We start from the raw sequence: 16,461 nt of genomic DNA, 5'->3' as shown, positions 1-16,461 counted from the left end.
GTGGTCAGCTGTCTCCCTGGCTGACTGCAATGGTCACTTTTGTGTCACACTGTCGAGGCGGGCGCTGTGACTGCTGGTCCTAGGCATGAGTGCAGTGACTTATTTATTTATTTATCTACTATCACGTTCGTTTTTGTCCAGAACCTTCCTTCTATGTTAGCGTCTTTGTTCCAGCCCCATGCATTTGTTCAATGTGAGTGTGACCCTCTGAGTGCTACACATTTGTACGAGTACACTGCTTTGCATGGCTTTACCTTTTACAACATTATGTTAACCCCATAGTACTCGTACACTAGTAGCTCCTCTTCTTGCTCATAGTTGGTGGCACTTTAAGCTACAGCTTTAGGTTTCGAAACTGGCTGTGGAATAAATAAGAAATTAATGGCAAGTGAAGTGTATTTTTTTAATCTATTAATGATTTAATCTGAATACCTTCTATTACCTTTATTTTACTTTTGTGGATATTCACCCCAAAAAACTCTTTTCAACACACTATTCATTGCTTTTAATTGATCTTACAAGTCTTTTGCTGTCTCTTGTGAGAATTAAAATGTCATCCTCAAATGTCAAAGTTTTTATTTCTCCTCTCTGAGCTGCTCAGTGTACAGGTCGAATAACATAAGGGCAGACTATAATGCTGTCTCATTTCCTTCTCAACTTCTGTATTAAAATAATCCTCTTCATCTCTTGTAACTGCAGTAGGGACTCTGTGCAAGTTGTAGGTAACCTCTCTCTTCCTGTATTTTATCTCTGCTACCTTCAGAAATTCAAGGAATGTATTTCATTCCTAAGTATCAAAAGCTTTCTCTGAATCTACGGGTGCTATAAATGCAGATCTGCCTTTCTTTGCGCTATCTTCTAAGAGAAGTTTCAGGTTCAGTATTATCTCACGTGTTTCAGTATTTCTCTGGAACCTAATCTGATCTTCCCCAAAGTCAACTTCTACCAGTCTTTCCATTCATCTGTAAATAGTTTATGACATCTATCATGTGAGTAACTGGTACTTGACATATTATTATTATTATTATTATTATTTATAAAGTGAAGCTGTTATACACCTCACCTCAACTTTGACAGAAAGCCTATTGGCTTCTGTCTCGGGTTCTTCGGCCAACGTTCATCTAATGATTTTTCTGACGTTTCGCCAGCACGAGTGGCTGGCATTGTCAAAGCTTCACCCTCCATTGCCGGTGGTGAACTGGAGATCGGCGAAGGAGAAAAGAGACCCACTTGCAATGTCGGGAATATACCGCATACCATGCACATGCGGAAAAGTTTATGTCGGAATGACTGGACGATCCATTAACACCAGGATCAAAGAGCATAAGCGACATTGCAGATTGGGGCAGGTGGAGAAATCGGCCGTGGCAGAGCACGCACTGAATGAGACCGACCATGTAATAAAATTCGCCGACACGGAAGTTCTGGCTGTAGAGAAGCACTATCACACGCGCTTGTTCAGAGAAGCTGTAGAAATACAAAAACACGCGAACAGTTTGAACAAGAAAGAGGAAAGCCTTAAGGTCAACGGATCCTGGCTTCCCGTACTGCAGCGAACGACCGTCGCAGGTAGCAAGAGGAGAACCGCACCGGAAATGACCACGGAGAAGCCCTCGGACGTTGGCGCGCCAGGTACATATAGCCTGCGCCCGCGAGCTCGGCTCCAGTTCACCACCGGCAATGGAGGGTGAAGCTTTGACAATGCCAGCCACTCGTGCTGGCGAAACGTCAGAAAAATCATTAGATGAACGTCGGCCGAAGAACCCGAGACAGAAGCCAATAGGCAGTTAGTCAACAAGTGGCCACGAAAGCCTCAACAATTTTGTTTGACAGAAAGCATAACATATAAAAACTATTTTTATAAGACTTACCATCTCCTTTGAGTCTTGTTCATCGCCAACAAAATTAGGAGTAGTTCCAAAGTATCGGGCAGAGTGGTCCCTGGACCAGGAAGACATGGCATGCCGCAGCAGTGTTGGTGGACACCAGCCCACACGGTTTCCTGGCAAGCAAGTCCAGCTGAAACACTCGGCATGCTAGCAGTGCCTGGGTTCAAGAGTAAAGGTAAAGTGGAGCAGGTGGGTTAAATGAAAAAGAAGAATAAAACTTGTGGAATCACCTCTGGGCAGGAACAGATTTCTTATTTTTTGACTATTGTTGGTGCTATAATCTAACTAGAAAGATAATCAGATTGATTCACTTTTCTAAGTTAATGTGAAATTACTCATCACTGCTTTGAGTGCTGTAACATTAACTGCAAAAACTACTGTGTGCCAAAACTGAAATGGTTTACAAACAACCACAACAAGGCCTGTATTATTTAAAAACAAGTGTGTGTACAGTTTCTAACATTTTATCATCACAATCTTTTTAAAATTTACAGCTTCCCAATAATGCTTCTATTCATTTCGAGTATGTTCAATGGTATTAAATGCTACAAGACTTCATCACTTAGGGGTGGAAAAAAACTTTGGAGGTACTGTTATGCAAACTGAATATAATCATATTTTGGATTTGAATGAAAAAACATACACCATCAATGATATGGATGTCCCTCCTTGAAAGTCAGTTCAGTATCTACATGTTGAGAATGTATTAACATACTGTTAGGACATTAATTAAATTTGAAAAGTGACAGTCAATTTGTCTATCCCTATGCAACAAACCCCCAAGTTATACAAGCAAAAGTATAAGTTGCAGGTTACTCCCATTGGTCATTAGTGCTTAATTTTGCCCAAATTTTGCAATTACAGGTGATCAAAGATGTTTGTGCTTTGCTGTATTACATCAGGCATTCTGGGCCCTGTGGGACCACTTTTTTTATTTCTTTGCTTTATTTCCCTTACTCTCAAGCAAACAGTACACATGGGTAAAAGTTTATACTGTTATAACCTTTACGTAACAGGAACACACTTTCCCTGAGCTCAATCTGCTCAAGAGCAAGAGAAATAATGGTTGAAATCTGACAATGGGTGCAAAGGGTCTGCATGAATTTTAATTGGATACAACCCAAATATTTGTAATAAACAATATTTTCTGTGTAATCATTATTGACTGCTTCTTTTTTATTCTTATAATATTGCAAATTTATCCCCTGAAGGAAATAGTTTACAAGAAAGTCTACAGAAAGTTGCACAAAGGATGAATCCCTCAGGCATAACATCAATACTAAAAATAGCTACCATCTAGAAGTTCAATGATCTAACATGGAATTTCACATTATGTTGGCCAGACACAACCAAAATATCTACTGAAGGGGTAAATTAACTGCAGCACACTCCAGAGAGCAAAAAAATTAGGAATTGAAAGCAATTATATTTTACTCTCAATTTACTGTCACCCAGATGCTACAGATGCCCCAATGTGAAGTAACGTAAGATAAATATATTAACAAAAAGTGAAGAAAGATCAGAACAGAGATACACAAAACATGTAGCTTTTTAAACAGATGTATGTCATCTAAAATGACTTGGCATAGTCCATATTAATTCAGGCAGGCTAGAAAAAAAATCTTACCTTCACAGACTCGGATGTTATTGAATTTCGCATACATTAAAATGAAGGACTAAGTAAGAAACATGTATTTTTTGTTTTCTCCAAAAAAATTTCTGCTCCAAGATACAGCCCTCCAAAAGCGCTTACCATTTTGAAGACGCGAATTTTGCAAAACAAATTTTTTTATTATATCTGGAGAATTCTATATATTTTGTTGTTTTTTTTTACTTGAAAGATAACTGCTTTATAATTACAAATAAATCCTCCGTTTGGACTTATCTGTCAAAGTTCTTTTATTATAGCATTCTGAATTTTTTTTTACAATTTATGGAAAATTTTTTTTTTCCAAAAATGCCAATCCTTAAATTTTTGATTTTTTTCCCTGTTGATTAGTACCATACAGCTCTATATTCCATGAAAAGGAGAGCTTCCACTTTTAGGTTGAACAGGTTTTATCACAATCATTTAACAGTTCCAGTTTCCCGGGTACTATAATGAGCTTCTTCCACTTCGTCCTGTCCAAACACACCTGTTCACAGAGGACATCATCCAGTGTCTATCCTCTGGGCACTAGATTGACCTTAATCAAGTTTATCCATCGGGTTTGAGGTCTTCCTTGAGGTCTTTCCCCATCCACCTGTCTTTCCAAATTTATTTTGCCTGTTCTGGTTGGCTCCATTCTCATCACATGCCTGTACCATCGAAGTCTAGATGCGCCAATTCGATCTAATAGGGATGTCTTTATTCCCTCTTCTTTCCTCACCACCTCATTCCTTAACTTGTCCATCTTGGTCTTCTGGACAGTGGATCTAAGAAATTTCATCTCTGATGCTTCCAAGCCTTGGTGATCCTCTTTTTGTGAGGGTGCGTGTTTCAATACCGTAGGTCAATATTGATATGAAATAGCTATGGAACATCATCAGTTTGGCTGGTTTTGGAATCAAGTCATCCCATAAAAGTGATCTTACTTGTCGGTAGAATTCAGATTCTTTTTGCACTCTGTTGGTGATTTCATTTCTGACCAAATTATCACTAGAGATTACACATCCAATGTAAGAAAAACTGTCCACACAGTCTAGCTGGTGGTCTCCTACTTTTACACTTGCTGGTTGTCCATCTCTGTTGACTGCCATCACCACTGTCTTGGTCTTGCTGATGTTGAGGTTATATTTCTGGAACTGAGATTTCCATTCAAGTCTGATCTGTACTTCCACTTCAGTTTCACCCCATATCACGATGTCATCAGCAAAGGCAAATGCCTTCAGTTCACCTGACTTCTCCTTGACGTTCTTCATTATAGTATCCGTAACAGTGATGAGTAGTAGTGGGGACAGGCACATTCTTTTTCATCAGGCATTCCCAGATCTTATCTCTTATAACACTATCACAGGCTTTTTCTATATCCAGGAATACAATGACCAGGTTTTTGCCTTTCTCCCAATACTTTTCCATCAACATGCAGGTACTAAAAATTAGATCTATTGTTGATCTGTTACTTCTGAAGCCATATTGTTCCTCCTCCAGCTAAGGTTCTATGATAGTTCTCAGTTTCTTTTCTATGATCTTCTCAAGTATTTTCAGCCCATAAGACAATAGGGTTATTCCTTTATAGTTGGTGGGTTTCCGCCTGCTACCTTTCTTAAACGGGGGAATTATTACACTCTTACTCCAATCTGCAAGTATTTTGTTATCTGCCCATATGGCATTGAGAACTCGGTGCAGCCATTGTATGCCTTGGATACCTGCTGCCTTTATCATGTCTGCCTTCACTTCATCTACACCTGAAGATTTTCCTTTAGGCACAGATTTTAAGGCTGCCCCTGTTCCTATCCAGGTGATGGGAGTTTCCTCATTAAAAGTGTGGATTTCCAGTTCAATATTTGGTTCTTCAACTGATCTATTTAATAGGTGGTCAAAATGGTTTTTCAGGACTTCTCTCATGTCACTTTCTGTCCTAACCAGACTTCCCATTTCTTCTTCAAGTGCTTTTATCGTATTCATTGGTTTCCTTTTACCTCTGGTAACCCTATACAACAGTTCTTATTGCCTCTACTGTCCTACTCCAATTTCTGAGTGAATATCTTCAGTGCCTTGGTCTTTTCTTCTGCAACTGTTCTTTTAAGTTCCAGTTTCTTGATTCAGTACATTTGTTCGAGGTTTCTGATCTTTGCTTATCCATTTTATTTTTCTCCCTATCCCTCTCTTTCCTGAAGAGATTTCTTTTCCTGATTACTGCTCTCATACTTTCATTCCACTAAGGTGTTTCCTTCTATCTTTGTCATAGTACTTGTCTTTTCGCAAGCTTCAGTGGCTTCCTTTACAAATGTGTACCTTAGTCTGGTCCATTCTGCCTCTCCATATTTCCTTTCACCTTTTGGTAACAGGGATTTTATCTGGTTCTGATATTCGGACTCTTCTCTGTTTTCTGGAGTTCCCATACTTTGATTTTTGGGATCTTCTTGTTCTGTACTTTTGGTACATGGAAGTTTCTCAGGTCCACTACTAATAGATGGTTATCGCTGTCAAGTCTCTCACTAGGGACTTCTCTGACACCAGTTACCATTCTACTCTTCTCTTCATCTGTGATGACATAATCAATTACAGTCTTTTGTAATCCATCCCAACTGTATCGTGTTATCTTATGGCTCTGTCTCTTCTCAAACCAACTATTTTTCCCCACCAACCCATTCTCATACAGAAGTCAAGGAGATGCTCCCCTTCTATATTTATTCTACCATATCCATGGGGTCCCATTACATTCTCATATCCTGTTCTATCTGTCCCAATCTATGCATTTATGTCTCCTATAATGATCACTCTCTCTTTACTAATGACTTTTTCCAAACCTACAATAAACTGGTTCTTATCCAGTTTGAGGTGCATACACCAATACTAAAGTTAGTTTTTCTCTCCCTAAATGTACAGTCATCTTTATTAGTCTCCCACTAATGTACTGAATGTCCCAGATCTTTATTCACAATGAAACTGACACCATTCTTAATCTCTTTTTTATTTCCATGCCAATACAGTGTGTACTGTTTCCTTAATTTCTTCATGCCTTTCTCTTTCCATTTTGTTCCTCTCATCCCCAGTATCATTAATTTTCTCCCTTCCATAACGTCCACTAGTTCTTCACATTTTCCTGAACAGGTTTTAAAAACAACTGAAATTTTTGCCATACATAAAACCTGTTTTGTTACCACATTATCACATAAAAGGCCCAAAAAAGTCAAAACTTAGCCTTATTTAACATAATTTTAGTTTTGAAAGATGAGTAAGAGACTCACTTTTCAGGCATTTTGAATGGTTCCAAAATGTATGTGAAAGGCCCAAAAACTTAAAGGTTTCAATTTATACAACTTCTGTGCACACTGTTTTTTACTAACATCAGTCAGTCAATAAACCAAAAATGTATTCCACTGTTTCAGTATCTTCCTTTGATATAAAGTGATGTCTCCCTGTTGAATCAATAGGAACTGGAGCACTTACAAACTTAAAAACATTGTGAACAGGAAGTGAGCACTGATAGCATTGTTGCTGTCCTTCAGCAGGAAACCTATATCCAGCAGTTAGTCCATGGGGGGTAGTGGTAGTGTAAAGTTCCCTACAATTTTGTTTAACTCATAACTGGTGTCTATGATCTCTGCAATCCACCAGTCACAGTCATACACACACACCACAAACATTACCCTTCTCAGGCTGTGAATCTGAATATTATCCTGCTGTTTCTGAGGTGTTGGCCGAATAAATGAATTTTTTTCTTTCTTGCTCTTTAAAGTGCATACAATACGAATTCGCCCATCACTTTGGGTCCAAAAATATGTCTTCTGAATTCCTTTCACAGGAGTAGTTTGTTTGGACCATTCTTCTTTTTTCTGCTCTCAGAATTCTTCGATTTCCTCTTTGGACAAAAGAATAAGGGCTGTGGATGTGTAAGATTTCACGACTCTCATAATAATCTCAGCATTCTGAATCACAGCTGTATTTGATCTGGAAAGATTGTTTTGTAAGTGAGGTGCTTAGCAGGCCTACACCATCACAAGGCCCCTTCCTGTGACCAGTCAGTTGGCACAAGTGACTTACTCAATTCAAACAGCTGGTAACAACTTTTAAAATGACTAGGAGAACCATCAGCAATAATGAAGATCTTTTCTGCCCTTGTTTGCAGTTGAAGAATTTTGCGCATTGCTAGTAAAGCATGTGCTGAGTCATGTCCTGTGTGATCATTTATAACTGCAACACTTGTGGTCTTGGTCTGAAAATTTGTCACTCCTGTAAAAACTGAAAACTGGTCATTACTGCAATGACACCCTTGTACTTCTTGTGGGAGAATTACAGACCAGTTCTCAGCAAAATCACAGTGAAGCACTAAACATAGTTCTTCAGCCTGTACACACCCTTCCACTTCTGCAACGTGTTGTTGTTGCAATTTCTTCAGATGCCGGTGTGTTACTGCTTTCACGGACCATTTACCAAGTTCATCAATGAAACTGTCAAAGGTAACAGTTTTCTTAATTAGTTTATTTTCCTCCCATGTCACATATGTAATTTCTGCAGAGTTATCTGCTACATCTTCCAGGCCAAGTGTCTGTACAGAACGCCCTCCCTTTCCAGGGCAGTCACCACCTTCTTGAAACAAACAAGTCTCTCGCTTTACGTCAGAGATTGATAGTGACTTCATATGCCCAACCAAGGTGTCATATGTCACGTGCTCTAGTAAGTTCTTCAAAGTTACAATACAAAGTTCAAAATTTGTGCAGTACACACATAAAGATGTGGCTGTGGAACTACCCATTTAGGTCGTAGTGCATAAAATTTTGATCTTCCAATATGTGAAGTTGTATAGTTGCTCTTATAAATTGCGAAAGTTTTTTTAATACTGCAAGTCACATATCTCTTCACTTTCACAACTTTTTGATCTTCAACTGTTACAGTTATAGTGTATTTTTTGTTGGCACTCTGGTGAGAACAGTCCTGTTTATCTTCCAGATAAAATGACTGCAATATTTGAACTTGAGCTGCTTTTACAGGATGACCATAATAGGGATCTGGTCTTCCAAAGACTCCTTTTACAGACCTCACATTTATTGATTTGTCTACCTTGTACTTTGATACTGATGGAACGTGGTTAAAAATTGTTTTCTTTGAAAATGTCTCTGAAATAATAGTTAAATCTTGCACTTTTTCAATGTAGGATGCCCAATATTCAACAGCTGAAATGATTTTTGTGAAAAATTCCTGGCAAGAGGTGCACAAGTGCTTTGGTTCATTTTCTTCTGAAGATGGAATTTGTAATTTGAAGCATGTGTCAGTTTTGCTGTAGTGTATTCATCCATAGCGTTAGTAATTTCTCTGTGCTTTCTTGATACATAGAGCTTATGACCCGACTTCACTGACCCCGGTTTCTTAACAGGACTGACACCTGCATCATCTGCACCATGGGAAGCTTCACCTTGTCCAGATACTATCATTCCTGTTGTTCTGTCAAAACATTTAGAGCACAAAAAGTCGTCTCTGGAAAGATCTTCACTTTCAAACAGAGTCTTCAAATGGGAGCACTTATTCCCGACCTGAACAAAGATTGTTTCTTTCTTTGTCTTCTATATCACCCTTTCATGGATATGCAAATAGTCAGCAAACTTCACTCTCCTGTGGCCCCAGTCAGAAGACATTTCAAATAGTCCTTTTCAAAAAACACACAGCAACTGTGTCAACATGCAAATTCCTCATGAGAACACAGAACTCACTGGGTGGTCTCAGATTTCTTAGAAGCCTCTTCAGTAAACAAATTAGCACTGAACAACAAAAATACAGAAACCTGCAATGAACAACCACGACAATGATACTATCAAGAAACTGCAACGAAGTGTAAGAAATACCTGCAACAATGAAAGTGAAAAGAAATAACTGCAACAAAGAAAGTGATAAGAAATAGCTGTAACAAAGACAGTAGAAATAAACATTGTAACAAATAAATCAGTAAGAAACGACTTCAGTGAAAACATACATTACCCTTGAAAGTTAAAAAAAATGATTTTATAAAATAAAACCTGTCCAACTTAAAAGTGGAAGCTCTCCTTTACAGAGAATATAGTACTGCATGGTACTAATCAACAGAAAAAAATCTAGATTTTTCTGGATTGGTTTTTTCGAGAAAAAAAAATTCTGTAGATTATAAAAAAAAATTCAAAAGGCGACAGTAAAAGAACTTTGACAGATATGTCCAAATGGAGGATACCATTGTAATCATAAAGCAATTATCTTTCAAATGAAAAAAATTTTAACAAAATATCTAGAACTGTTAGAGAGATACAGCACTTTAAAAATTTTTCCAAAATTCGCATCTTCAAAATGGTGATCACAGAGTCATTTTTTGAGGCCTATGTCACAGGGCAAGAATTTTTTTGGAGAAAGCAAAAAAATACGTATTTCTTACTTACTCCTGAATTTTAACATATGCTACATTCAATAACATCTGAGACTATGAAGGTAACCCTGCTGCCTGAAGTGATATGGATTGTGCCACTTATAATGCAACAGATAGAAAACACAATATTATTTTTATATATATGTGCAGCTTTTAATATTGTCATATACAATTTTAATAATACAAATAAAAGTCATATATAGTTGGGGACGGATGACAGATTAATTTATAATGCAATAAAGAAGCATAGTAAGGCAACAGAGCGAGACAGACAAACTTGCATGACAATGTTCACTGCTCTATGAACACACTTATGCAGGTATTCCAAATGAGTTTTAGATGTCACATATCCTTCCTGAAGACAGAATAATGTAGGTTTTGATATATGTAATCATCTTTCTGGCATAATTTCTTTCTGTCTGTGTATTATTTGTGATTCTTGTCTGTCATTTTTTCATTATTTATACTTCCCCTTTCATCTTTGTTTGTCCTTGTCTTCATTAGAAGCGTGTGTCTCTCATCATGGGGTCTGAGTAACTTGCCCTTCCATTTAAACCTTCCCCAACCTCACCCAGTCTTCTCCATGTGGAAGGAACTATTAGTCCGATAGCGTGTCACTTTTACTTTTATATATGTCTATCGGCAGTACACTACGCTCTCACTAATTCAGCCTCTCAGTAACCCTGCCCACATCCAGTCTGTAGCTGATCAAGCAAAAATGACATATACAATAATAAATGTTCATGTGCAATAATGTTGTTAGTTAATTACAATATTAAACAATACTATACTTGTTTGAAATTCTACCTTTTTTATAGTTCAGTATGACAGCTAAGAGGAAATATGTGATGTTAGACCTCAAGCAAAAACTTGATATTTGAGATAAGTTGAACTGAGGTTCTTCAAAGAAAGCTACTGCTGCTGAGTACAATGCTGGATAAGCAACTATTTTTTTAAAAAAAACTTTAATAGATAAAGAGATAATCAAAAGTGAATAGGAAAGTTATGATGAAAGTGATGAAGGAGAGGACATAGGAGGAGAGAATATGAAGATATATCGCACTGCTGGTGCTGAAGCTGTAGATATCTTTCTGGAGTACATTACGCAACAATCAGAAACACGCAGTACTGATATAATGCTTGTAACGCCATTGTGTGACAAACCATAATGAAGTCTTGCGTCACCATTGTGACAACTAAAAATTTGGGACATTTTTCATAGTGACACTACTGTATATGTACATATTCAAGGACTAAGTTTTCTACTAAAATGAATGTATCTTCGGATTTAATAAAGTATAATTCCTAGGTGTTTACACTAAATTTAAGAAATTCTAATAATCTGACACTTCCACTAATCCGGCACTCACACATGCAAGGAATGCCCGGAGTAGCAAGAGTCTAGTGCACAACACATTTTGCCCCTGAATGTAAGTACATGCCAGGAATTCTATCTCATAATTTATTAATGTACAGCAGACAAAGAAGTGGGATGTAACACAGTAGCTACAAATGTTTTATATTAAAACATCACATTTCGTCAAGTCAAACAAGCAAGGACACATCACAGTAAAAAAATTCTTTGAATAATGTATCATAAGGCATGCCAAATACTATAGCATATACAAGGGGCGTTTGAAAAGTCCGCGCAAAGTCCGAGAGACGGCACCATCGGCACATATCGAGGTCAGGTTTAGTTACTAGCATCCTTGGAAAGAATGTACCCCAAGTTTCAGCTATATTGGTCAATTTCTTTGTGTTTGGCATTCGTGTGAATCAAGGAAGTTGAGTGATTGTCAAAAAATGGATGAAGAAGAATTTCATCTGGTGATTAAACATTACTTTATGAAAGGCAAAACACCTCAGGAGACTAAAGAGAAGCTTGATAAACATTACTGTGACTCTGCACCTTCGATTAGAACAGTTTATAGGTAGTTTCAAAATTTTCAGAGTGGCCATATGGGCACAAGTGATGCTGAACGTTCTGGACGCCCTGTGGAGGTTACAACTCCAGAAATCATTGATAAAATCCATGATATGGTGATGGATGACAGAATAGTTAAGGTGCGTGAGATTGCTAGTGCTGTGGGCATCTCGAATGAACGGGTACATAATATTTTGCATAAACATTTGGACATGAGAAAGCTATCCGCAAGATGGGTTCACGATTGCTCACACTTGACCAGAAATGGAATTGTGTGAAGTGTTGCAAGGATGGTTTGCAGCTGTTCAGGAAGAATCCGCAGGACTTTAAGCGTCGTTTCGTCACTGTGGATGAAACATGCATACATTACTATACTCATGAGACCAAACAACAATCTAAATAATGGGTTACCAAGGGAGAATCAGCACCAAAATAGGAGAAGACCATTCATTCAGCCAGAAAGGTTATGGCAACTGTCTTTTGGGATTCACAAGGGATAATCCTCATTGACTATCTGGAATAGGGTAAAACTATTACAGGTGCATATTATTCATCATTATTGGACTGTTTGAAAACCGAGCTGCAAGAAAAACACCCGCAAATGGACCGCAAAAAAGTCCTTTTCCATCACGACAATGCGCCAGCACACACCTCAGCAGTGGTGGTCGCAAAATTAATGGAATTAGGATTCCAACTCATTTCACATCCCCCCTATTCTCCAGACGTGGCTCCCTCGGACTACTGGTTGTTCCCCAATTTGAAGAAATGGCTGGCGGAACAAAGATTTTATTCAAATAAGGAGGTGACTGCAGCAACTAACAGCTATTTTGCAGACTTGGACAATCCCTATTATTCAGAAGGGATCAACAAATTAAAACAGCGTTGGACAAAGTGTATAAGTCTAAAAGGAGACTATGTCAAAAAATAAAAAAGGTTTAATCCAAACACGTAAGTAGTTTTTATTTTTGCACGGACTTTTCAAATACCCCTCGTATAGTGTCTAAAAGAAATAATAGTGATTTTTTTCACATTTTTAGTAAGCTGTATCAGAAAATTAATAAAAGCTATATGAAATTCTGAAGTTAAGACATCTCTTGTAAGTGTACATTTTTCATCTACAAATTCTGAATTTCAGTCTCAGCTTGTGTGTGCATTGTACGTGTGTGTGTGTGTGTGTGTGTGTGTGTGTGTAAAAATTAGGATCAATTCATAAAAAGGTAGTAAAGTCACATGGAATTAGTATTTTCTAAATGAAATAAAACATCAAACACATTCAAAGAGAATTCAAAATAAGACACAATTCTAACAAGCCTATCATATCTAACTGGTCTTAATTATGTTAGTTTATCCTTCTCTCTTGTTCTAAAATCTTGCTTTTCCTTTCCTTTCTTATCTGCTTTATTTGTCTCTTCCCAGTACCTACAATCTCAGCCCAAATTTTAATAGTCTTTTTGTATTTATTTATTATGTTGAACTTATTACCTGCAACACAGAACTTTTAAACTGAAATCTGGTTGTTACATATTACATACCACATCTCATCTATAATTTGCACATCATTTGCCTCCATCAGAATGTTGGACAGTGAGCGACATTTTCTTCTTCACACACCTAGCACATAATTCTTCATCTATTTTCATTTCGTAATTTGCTTCATCATCCTCAAACAGAAACTTTCACTCCTGACAACTTCAGTTTAACCTTTTTTTCCCGTTTCACTTGTACTACTTCTGGATTGGCTAATGTTATGGTATTTGAAAGATGGAGCCATTTTAATGAAAGTGAAAAGAAAAACATTGCCCAATTTTGAATCTTAAATGTATCTCATCTTGGGGTCTTAGGTGCCTTCTCTTTCTTTTTAACATTCACTAACTTACTTCTCTCTCCTCCTAGAAGAAGGAACTAACAGTTCTGAAAGCTACAGTAGTGTGTGCGTAGTTCTGTCTGTCCGTACTGGCAGTACTTAATTTGTTTCCTGGAGGTAACACTTGTCCACTATGACACAACCAATAAAAAACACTTCTTAAAGTAAATCAAAACAAACTGTGTGAAATTTTACGAAGTGGAGGGATTCTATCTCATAACTGCTGTACAATGTTTATATATAACAAAATAAAAATTAAAAACAATGGACAGCAGACATAATATGGCTGAAATAAATGAAGGTTTTAGACAATGGTGCCTGTTTCACGAAACACTTTATAATATACCGATGATGTAAAAAAAGATTGGGTAAAGACAAAAAAACATTTTAAAATTAATAACATGGTTGTTAATATAGTGCTTTTTGTTGATGATCATGTAATTAATAGAATGAAAATAATCTAGAAGACGCTGTTTTTAATTTACGTAAAACAGCCATTAAATGTAAAGACCTTCCAAAAAGCAAGGAAACATATCACCACACTATCAGAAAGATGCAGAGAAAATATGAGCCTCAAATAGAAGAGGTCTTACAAAAGAACAATATACAAGAATTTTATAAAACATTCAAAACTAATCTAAGTAGATATGATCCACCAAACCTCAGCTTAGAACAAAGAAGGAAAGGTAATATATAGAGGCATGGAAGACAGACAGATATTGGGCAAGTAACTTGAAGAACTCCTGTATTGTCAACCACCATCTGGAACATTCAGCTACTATGAGAAAGAACCAAATGCCAATTCAGAACCATCATCTCTATATGTGGCTAGGAGCATTATCAATACCTTGAAGAATAATACAGTTCCTGGGGAAAACGGGTTCATTGGAAAACTCTTCAAGTATGCGAATGAGAATATGATCATCGAATTGACACATATTTCAAGTAAAATTTGGGATGAAGATCAGCTGGCAGAAGGATGGACGTCAGCACTAATACATCCACATACATAAAAAGGAGGTAAGTCAGAGCCTGAGAACTACAGAGGAATATTGTCAGTACCAATGACAGACAAGGTAGCCTCAAAAGCATTGCTGAACAGAGTGGAAAAACAGCTACATTCACAAATTGATGAGTATCAAGGAGGCTTTAGAACGGAGATTGGGTGTATAACAAATTTTGAATCTGAAACTTATAATCACATATCAAAAACAGAGGAGCAAAATTTTTCTGTGCACATTCATTGACTTCAATAAAGCTCATGATTCAGTAGATAGACGAACACCATTCCAAATTTTAGAGGATATGAGTTTGGATGAACAATCCAGAGAACTAATTAAACACACCTTAAGCAACACAACATCCTAGGTAAGTTCAAAGGTAAGTTTTCGGAGGCCTTCTAGTTTAAAACTAGACTCCCCTTTGCTCTTTAACTGTGAATTTGATAAGACAATCACATAGTGGCAACGAGATATCAAAGGAATGGGTGGAATATGACTAAGGTGTACGAAAAAAGGAAAACTGGTAGATTGTCTAAGCAGGCATACAGACCTCATCAAGAAGATGCAGTACATCACAAACATCATGGCAGCTTGTAGATTGGTGACAATAGGAGGAGGGAAAATTCAGAAGGTGAAGAGTTTTAAATAACTAGAATGGATAGAAACTGGGCTCACAGAAAAGGAAGGAATAGGAGCATGAATAAACCAAACACATTTAGCATACAAACTAAATACAAATGTCTATAATATGAAGAATATTTCAGTCAATCGAAATTGAGATATTACCAGATGGTCATCTGCCCTGAGCCTTATACTCAGCAAAAACTCTTAACCTAGTACAAAGAGGTGTGCTCAAGAGACTAGAATTGGTGGAACAAAAAATTCTCAGGAAGGTACTGAGACCACAAAGAACAGAAATTGGTCAATTTGGAAGATTAGCAAACCTGGAACTGAAAACCAAGATAGAGGGACTGTTGGACATCATCAAGAAAAAAAGTAGTGTGTTCTTTGGACACATCTTAAGAATGGACCTTGGGCGATGAAACAGCAAATAACACAGTTTCTTGTGAACAAAACAAAGCATGCTAAATCCATGAGGTACAGAAGGATCTGGAATAAATGGGAACACAGGAACCAGACATATACAACAGGATGATTTCTAAGTGAAAAATTTAGGTTTTTACAGGTTTGGAGCACAGAACTAGATCCAGAACAAAATCATCATGGATATAAGAGCATAGAAGGTTGCCAAATACGAGAATGGAAAAATGCTGGGCAAGGAGAAAGACTAGAAGTCATGAAGATGACACAAATTAACTGGATCCTCAAATGGCCAAAACAAGAAGAAGGAGAAACAACCAGGGAATACAATTTGAACATCTTCATTCCAAAGAGAAAATCAACGGCATTTTTCGGACATCATGCAAGTTAAGTTCAAAATTGTAATATTACATATATGGCAAACAATGAAATAAAAAATACATTAGAACTCTTCAACCGTTTCTGTGGAACTATAATCAGAACACTGGGAAGAAAGTCCACAGAGATATTCTATGGTAGTTTTCTAAGGTTATGGTTGTACCTGTACTACTCTGCGGATATGAGAATTGGACCATTAAGAACAGAAATTAAAAGAGAAAAGAAGCATGTGAAATGAACTTCCTTAGATACATGGCTGGGTATACTTTAATGGATAAAAAGAGAACTGATAACATTCAATATGAACTGAATATGCAGAACAAAACTGAAA

General features: G+C 37.2%; 1 protein-coding gene across 3 annotated transcripts in view; it reads right to left on the bottom strand.

Moving 5' to 3' along the window:
* The window catches only part of LOC126260517 (protein abrupt-like), a 267,219-nt gene that overhangs the window by 109,499 nt on the left and 141,259 nt on the right, over positions 1–16,461 (bottom strand). For 2 of the 3 annotated variants that reach the window (XM_049957852.1, XM_049957860.1), the window contains exon 7: positions 1,872–2,002. The exons of the other annotated variant lie outside the window; for it this stretch is intronic. In XM_049957852.1, coding sequence (XP_049813809.1) covers positions 1,872–2,002 — 131 coding nt within the window. The remainder of the gene's footprint in view (positions 1–1,871; positions 2,003–16,461) is intronic. 3 annotated transcript variants of the gene reach the window in all.

Source organism: Schistocerca nitens, chromosome 1 (assembly GCF_023898315.1).
Source record: "Schistocerca nitens isolate TAMUIC-IGC-003100 chromosome 1, iqSchNite1.1, whole genome shotgun sequence".
NCBI classification, from domain to species: domain Eukaryota; kingdom Metazoa; phylum Arthropoda; class Insecta; order Orthoptera; family Acrididae; genus Schistocerca; species Schistocerca nitens.
Note: the sequence above shows the minus strand (reverse complement) of the source record. Positions and strands in the feature narration are given on the sequence as shown.